This window comes from Hordeum vulgare, chromosome 5H (assembly GCF_904849725.1).
Source record: "Hordeum vulgare subsp. vulgare chromosome 5H, MorexV3_pseudomolecules_assembly, whole genome shotgun sequence".
Classification (NCBI taxonomy): Eukaryota; Viridiplantae; Streptophyta; class Magnoliopsida; order Poales; family Poaceae; genus Hordeum; species Hordeum vulgare.
The window spans coordinates 548,021,118-548,029,680 of NC_058522.1; the positions used below are offsets into that span (position 1 = coordinate 548,021,118).

Sequence of the window (8,563 nt, forward strand, 5' to 3'; positions counted from 1 at the left end):
GCGCCGACGACGTCACATACCCTTCCCGCAAGACGCGCAACTCCGATCGCTCCCGCTCTGACCGGTCCGTTCCAGGCCAGGTACGCCGCCCACCTTCACCATCTTCTGCTCTGGAAGCGGTGCCCGACCACCGCTGGGTCCTCGTGCCCGCGTCGGGGGAAGGGCGCACGAGGACGCCGGAGTCCGAGGCGCGTGCAGCCCGTCGCGAGCGGCAGCAGGCGAGGGTGTGGGGAGAGGCGCTGGCCGCGTGGCGTTTGACCTTGAGCGCGTCGGCCGACCCCGAGGATGCGCTCCTCACGGGCGTCCTATGTCGCTCACTGACGACGACGGAGTCGGATGCACGCCCCCTTCGCCGCAATAATGTCGGTGCGCTTTGAGTGACCATCCAGTTATCAAAGCACGAGGCAGCGAAGGAGGCGGCGACGAAGGTGAAGGCGGCCTGCCACGACATGGAGCATGCCCGCCTACTACGCAAACTGTCCAGCATGCGCTGTAACTCTGACAAGAATGACGACCACGAATGCGTTCGCGAACGTTTGAGGGGCCGTGCTCTAACCCGTTACATATTTTTCCACCAAGGAGCAAGACAAGTCGAAGCGAGTAATGCACATCGCGAGCAGAGGTAATCTCGAAAAGAATTAAAGAAAAGAGGTAAGCTCAGAATGTTAACGTGACTGACCGACGCAGCGAGCCGGACAAATTAACGCACTGCTTTGCACAGTTTGCACTTATACGCTTCCAAAAGAAAAACGTACGTACTGTGGAATCTGGTGTCAATAATACTCCGGTGATCGCTGCCGGACAAATGAGTCATCTAGAACCGACGAGGCGACGACTAGAAAAATTGGAAAACCTCCGTTCCACAATGACGAGCTAACTCCCTTTCAGTTTCTAGCCAAATATACTTGAGTTTCTGTCCGTCCAACACGCAGGTGCATGGAATTCCTGCCCTCCCTTGGAAAATAACACTACATACTTGGACTGAATTTCTCAAATTTGACCAGTCAAGATATATTTATCAAACTCTTCTCTTTTTCCAGAAACACAGAACCTAAATATCTGAGTGCTCGGTTCAGAACTTTCCAAGCTTAACTAGTTACCCTGGAGCTAGTTAAGCAATATCGAGCTCATGCAATATAAATATACGAGTAATGGTTGCAGCCTATCTCATCAGTAGTCAGTACAGCTGATACACTCACAGATAGTACAAGGCTAGTTTTGTAAGGCTTAAGTAGCGATGGAGTACTCGCCGAAGCTAGCAGCAGTGCTGCTCTTGGCTCTCGCGTCCGCCATGGCGGTCACGGCCCAGAACTCGCCGCAGGACTTCGTGGACCCTCACAACGCTGCGCGCGCCGACGTCGGTGTCGGGCCGGTGACCTGGGACGACAACGTGGCTGCGTACGCGCAGAACTACGCCGAGCAGCGCCGCAGCGACTGCCAGCTTGTACATTCGGGCGGGCAGTACGGGGAGAACATCTACGGAGGCCGCGGCGGCGGGGCCGACTGGACGGCGGCGGACGCCGTGCAAGCGTGGGTGTCGGAGAAGCAGTACTACGACCACGACAGCAACAGCTGCTCGGCGCCGGCGGACAAGTCGTGCTTGCACTACACACAGGTGGTGTGGCGCGACTCGACGGCCATCGGATGCGCCCGCGTCGTCTGCGACGGCGGCGACGGCCTGTTCATCATCTGCAGCTACAACCCGCCGGGGAACTACGTGGGGGTGAGCCCATACTAGGCTATCCATGCGTGCATGCATGCATGTACTAGCTAGCAGCACATATATTCCATAAAGAATAAAGGTGCGATTACGGTCGTGATAAGATTGTGAAACTTTGGCAGGCTACATCCACGCTATGGTTTAGACCGGCTAATGGATATTGTTACCATGTAAGTTGTACTAGCATATACGTATATACTCCTTCCGTCCGAAAGTAAATTTTGCAAACTTAATACTCCCTTCGTCACGGTTTAAAAGGCACAGTTAAACTTGCGTGCGTTTCTAAAATAAACAAGGTTTAAGGCACGAAAACAATTACTCCTATTAATTAGTACTAGTACTATTCATGTATTATGTGCCCTCCCAATTTGCTGCTTATGCATTAATACTACTATTTTCTCAGTTGATTAGGCGCATTAGAGCAACTCTAGCAGACCCCGCAAAATCTCGACCCGCAAAACGCGTTTACGGTTTCACGAAGATCGCGTTTGCGTGTCGAAAACATGCGCGGCAGAACAGAAACCGTAGATGAAACTGCATAATTTAAAAATATAGTTTCGCGGGAAGTTCATACCACATATATTTTACATGATAAGCACTGCAAACACTAGTTCATACTACATCTACATCAGTACTAGTACTAGGGGGTGGGGATCTCACGGCGGCAAGCTCGCGGCCATGGACGACGCCTCTGAGGAGCTCAATCCTCCTCGCCGGAGCTGCAGAGATCGATGTACATCGCCCTCTGCTCCTCGTGATGCGCCACCACTCGTCGTCCTTCGCCTTGGCGGCGAGGTTGGCCTCGACCGCCTGCCGCCATTCGAGGTCTTCGATCTTCTCGTCGTGGCGTCGGCGCTCCGTCTCCTCCCGCACGCTACGCTCGGCAATGGCGGCCGCAACCGCGTCCACGTCGGCGACGAAGTCCTCCGGTCCGACGACTCCGCGCTCGGGGTCGTTGCCGCCGCCGGATCTGCTGCCAGAGCCGCGTCTAGAGTTCCAAATGCGGCCCCACATGGCGGCTGGAGGCGGAAGGTAGTCGCTGGCGGCGAGAAATGTGGAGAAGGGGGGTGGGGAATTGCGTGGCTCGGCGGCGACGAGGGATTGGGTTTCGACCCGCAAACGCGTCGCGGAACCGTAGATATAGTGGTCGAGGCGTGCGGTTTGCAGGTTGGGTAAAAAAAAATTACGGGCCGGGTGAGTATGCGGGCTCTGTTCTGGCCGAAAAATGGGTGAACCCGCATACTCGTCGGAATTTTACGGGTTTGCGTCTTTTGCGGGGTCTACTAGAGTTGCTCTTAGCATCTACACGTGCTACATCTCACATTCAATCGGTAACTACCTTGGTCCTAGAGATTTTTCAAGCGTGTCTTATAAACCGTGACGAAAGGAGTACTAAATTAATACTATAAATTTAAAATTAAAGCAGTGATACTTATTTTAAAATGAAGAGAGTATGTCCATGTGTTGTCACGGAAGAGATACCGATATATCCATTAGTATGGCCCAACAACATCTCAACAGTGGCACCCAGCCATGACAAAGAGGTGTACATAATACATTAAGAAGCATGCTAGACATACAATACGTTTAGTATAGGTTTTGTAAGACGATTTTGATCTTAAAGAGTCTAATTTTTAGATCTTTCATTCCAAGGCATTATTGTAAGTTGACGCAATGTTTAAAAATCCGCATCAAGTCATGAAAAATCTCAATAAAAGGCCGTGTTAAATGTGTTTTTTAGGTGATCTCTGCATATGCTTGAAATTAATAAAAATGGTCTACATCTGAGCGAAATGATTCTAGTTTGTTGCATGCAACTCGACGCTTTATCATCTCTCACCTTTCTAGTTGTGTTATTTTTATTGCACATCACGGCCGGACACTGTGCAACAACACACATATGCGTGCCCCTCCCAAGTCCGTTGGTATAAATTACTTTTCGTTACTATATGCATGCCATGCCCTTGGTATTAATACCAATTTCTTTGTATTATTCTCTCCTTCATATTTCTTTTTAATCTTTCTTTCTTTTTTATGCCCACTACTCATGTCCGTTATTGTCTTTTTTCTTTATTATATATGTCCATTTAAACCTTTATTATATATGTCTATTTAAATTAGCGCCACAACATATATAATAGACATATATAATAAAGGTTTAAATAGACATATATAATAAAGGTTTAGCGCCACAACATCCCATGAAATTAGGCCACATGCCAGCCCACTTTTGTTTCCGTAGTATCGAGGCATTTTTTCTTTTAGAGGACCGGCTTGCTTATTTTCCAGACAACTTATGCATGTATATAAACTTATGGAATATGATGCAAAAATACCAAGGCGGGACTATTTTGTTGGGTAGGGAACCCAAAGTTCTAGTACCAGCATAGCCCAGCTTAATTGGTTGCAACCTTCTAAACAGTAGTTGACGTATTGGGTTTAAAACCACATGAATCTTTTTTTCTGTGTCATAAACATAATTAAGGGTGCAACATAAACTTAATTTCAAAAAGGACTAACATGGCAGATAATATTATATTTAAAATCTACACATTTTCCTAAACGTTTTTTTTGTATAACATGTTAAATTTGAAGTTCGGACTTAAAAGATACGTATATTTTAAAAAGTACTTGAATATGCAAAAAGTATTTTAAAAGAGAATAGTTGTGCTGAAATTACACTCTGCAACCTATCTGCTAAGCAACATGGCTCTATCCTATATATGCCAATTGAAATTCGTGTAAAACAGTTAAAACAAAAGTATTTAAAATATAGAAATATTTTTAGAAGTACTTGAATCTGCAAAAAATATTTTAAAAGAGAATAGCTGTGCCGAAAATACACTATGCAACCCATGTGCTAAGCTCTATCCTATGCCAATTGAGACAGTTAAAAACAAAATGGATGAAGTTGGGATCGAAGCCATGTCCCCCCGATGCAATTGAGTGCCACTCAGGTGCTTTGTTTGCTTAAAGCAATTCTAGCAGACCCCGCATCCCGTCCCGATTCGAAAAATAACCGTTAAAATGCGGGTCGGAACGAAAAAACCTGTCCGATCAGACTCTGCATCCCGCCACGGCCCGCAAATATTTTTGCGCGGCAAAATCTCGGCCCCGACCCGCGTATTCGCGGGATTCTCCCTCGCCGTTGCGGTGCCCTGCATATAAGCGGAAGCGGTTGGTGGAAGGGACATTTCAGCCCGCGCGGGGTCTGAAAATGCATATTCCACGAATATGCTTTTTTACGGGTCCGTTATGCAGTGTTTGCATCTGCGGCCGTGCGCGTCGGCCTGCAAAGACGGTTTTCAGCGAACTGCAAACACGTTTTGCGGGCCGGACGAATGCGGGGTCTGCTAGAGTTGCTCTTATGTTAGGTGAGAGCTTATTTTTAGATGAACCAATGCAACCGACGAGGTTGTTTTTTTTCTAATTACGGATAGCATTGATGTGTAATTTTTGCCAACTTTAAGAGTAATTTAATGACGGACCGGCAGAAGAAATCCATACTTATATATAAAAGTTATTCTTCACCTCTCTATTCGTCATCCTGGGCGAGAAATAATTATTCTTCACTCCCCTCTATTTTAACATCAGTGCAACGTAATTGTACGTTCCGTAATTTTTTTCTTATTTTATACGTAAAAAGAGACCGTAAAGACATAATCAACGTAAAAGTATTTTATGTCACGTGAAATTACGAACATACAAAAATAGTGCCAAAAATACAACAAATTCAATTTTTTCTGGTCTTGCGATCTATATTTTTGTTTTTCTTTTGTCAAATTTTACGTAGAGATTCAATACGACTGTAACTATTTGTATTTCAAATGTAATTTATTTGTAAATTAATCCTAAGATTATCTCGGATGAAGAATAAACTATTCTGAAGCCTGGGTGATGAATAGAGTTTCTATATATACTAGCAAAAGACCCGTGCGTTGCAACGGGAGAAAGAAATACCACACGTTCTTAATTTATAAAAAATAGTCTATTATCTGAGAATTTGTAGATACGACACAAACAAAGATGATCTTATCCTAAAAAAATGTAGTTTAAAATTTCACAAGTCTTCTATTTTAACACGGCTTGCATATAAATTTAATACGTACAAAGAATCGGGCAAGTGACCTTCAGTTTCATCTCTAATCATGATTTTGTTGACGTGTTCATCCCCAATCAAAATAAAATAACATCATATTTAAATTATACATATTTTTCTAATCCAATTCCATATATAATATGTTAAATTTGAAGTTACGGCTTAGAAGATATGAGTATTTTTAAAAACTTTTAATATATATACTACAGGGGGTTTAATGTTAAAAACATCAGGGGTTTTCTATAAAATAGCACGACGGACTAAGAATGCCTATATCCTTTATTAATACTAGCAAAATGACCCGTGCATTGCAACGGGAGAAAAAATAATAATTTTCAATGATAATGACCACATTATGTTCGCACATCATCGCTTGATTTTGAAATTTTGTGCAGAAATGCAAAAAAATGTTTCTTCTTTTAAATTTATACACAAGTTGAAGCAATCTTTACATTTTCAAAAAACAAATATCATGGTTGTCAAAATTCTTGGTAACTCAAAGAATGATTCTTAATTTCAAGATTTTTTTTAGAAAACATACAATAATAATCCGATACATCCAACAGTTAATTCTTCAAAAATCACACGGGTATATATTTTGAAAAAGACTTAGAAGCATTAATGTTTAACTACATACATTAGATCTTTCATGAACAATTTTACAAATATGAGAACAATTTTAAAATTGAGAATAAGTTTTACAATTTACAAACATTTACTAAAAATCGCGAATATTTTTTATATTTCAAACGGATTTAAATATTATCTTTTTAAATTGGGGACCAATTCTAGAAAAGACGAACATAATTTTTGATGTTGGAGAATTTTACTTTAAATTCACAAACATTTTTGAAACACATGAAGTTTTCTGAATAAACAAACATTTTCATAATTCAGTAATATATTTATTAAATTCACGGACATTGTTTTGGAATTTGCAAAAAAAAAATCCGACGCATTTTTTGAATCCACAAACATTTTATGTTTTCGCCAACATTTTAATTCAAAATTCCTATTTTTTAATATGCAAATGCTTTTGTAATTCTAAATTATTTAAATTAGAAATAAACAAAAATGGAACGAAAAAATTTAAATAAAAAAAGAAACTATCAAAACAGGCATTAGCTATTTTTAAAATTTTAGAACATTTTTTAAATGCATTAACATATTTTGAATTAGAAAGCATTTCGTTAAATGCTTTTAATAATTTTTAATACATGGAGTTCGATTTGAAATCATGGACTTTTCTTATTTTACAAATATTGTGATTTTTTTTGTTAAATTCCTTTAATAATTTTTAATACATGGAATTTGATATGAAATCATGGACTTTTCTTATTTTACAAACATTGTTTTCAAAATAGAAAACATTTTATTGTATATGCGAGCATTTTTTACAAAAACTCGGAGCGATTTTGAAGTCACAAACATTTTTTTTTAAATATGTTGATTTATAATTTTCGGCTTATTAAAAGTTTAAAGGTTATTTGAAGTTTTAAATTATTTAAAATAGAAAAGTAAAACGGAACTGAAGATAAATAAATAAATGGAACTAAAAAAGGCGCATGTGCATGGGCCGGCCCATAAGGTGTGCTGGATATTCTCCCAGCGTGCAGAGCGTAATATAAGAGGGTTTTATATGGGCCGGCCCAGTCCGAGATTTTTTGCTTTGTGAAACGTTTTCTATTACTTACCGGTAGCATGGTGGGTAATTTATGCAAACTTCAGGGGCAATTTTCATGACGTACCACAGAAGCACCTACGTACCACAGAAGCAATAGGTGCTTTATTAATAGGTAAAGATAGGCATAGATGGTGATGAAAAATATAGATTTATTATCACGAGTAAAGTTAGAACGTGCCACATCGCGACACTACCCTGCAGTCCTGCACCATCAGATCAAATGGCGATGTAGCATGCTTGAGGTCATGGTGATGTCATGGCTACCCCGTTAGTTGGTATTGCCGTCATGTCGATACATGGGGATCGAAACGAGAGGAACACAACACGGAAGCTGCCGATGTCGCTCTGATCCACTGGATGCCGATCCCTTCTTGCTGGAGAGCTAAAGTAATTTTGTAGCTGGGCATGCCTTCTCTGCACCCACACAATGGATGAACTGCACCCTGGAACAAGCTGATCGAAGCTCGGATGGCAAGCGCATGATTGAGCTGTGAGCGGCAGTATGCCCCTCTAGTAGCATTTTTATTCATTGCGCATCTTTTACCGATGAAACCCAAATCAGCCAAGGCACACGGATCACCCGTATCCCTAAACCCTCCTAACTTCGACTGCGTCCTGATTCCCGGACCTGAGTGCTCGTCAACGATGCAGGGCCATGGGAGAGGACTAGTCGACACAAGCGAGTTGAGAAGGTCCCAAGACTGATATCTCTTGATTCTCTGCTCCACCCCATTTAGGCAAGTCAACCTCCATTCATCCTGATCGGGTTTTAAGATAGTGGCATCAATAATGATACTCAGAGAAACCAAAAACTTCAATATTTATTTCATTGTTTTCGAAAACTAGCAAAGTGGCCCTCGCAAATGCGAGGGCATCATATTTACTCATTAATGTGTTGAGTCTGTATGAGAAATAAATTTACGGTGTCAGAATTATACACACTATATAATAATTTCGAAAGAACTAATAAAAAATATAACACATATGTTAGTAACATCTTCAACTTGCGAGGAATTGGTTATATATGCTATTTTTAAAACTATTATATGAATGATCATGT

General features: G+C 41.6%; 1 protein-coding gene across 1 annotated transcript; it reads left to right on the top strand.

Annotated features, from left to right (window-relative positions):
• The first annotated feature begins 1,082 nt into the window (after nt 1-1,082).
• On the top strand, nt 1,083-1,948 carry LOC123398857 (pathogenesis-related protein 1-like). The gene has a single exon (XM_045093304.1). The coding sequence runs from the start codon at nt 1,238-1,240 to the stop codon at nt 1,736-1,738; it is 501 nt and encodes a 166-aa protein (XP_044949239.1). The 5' UTR covers nt 1,083-1,237; the 3' UTR covers nt 1,739-1,948.
• The last annotated feature ends 6,615 nt before the right edge of the window (nt 1,949-8,563 follow it).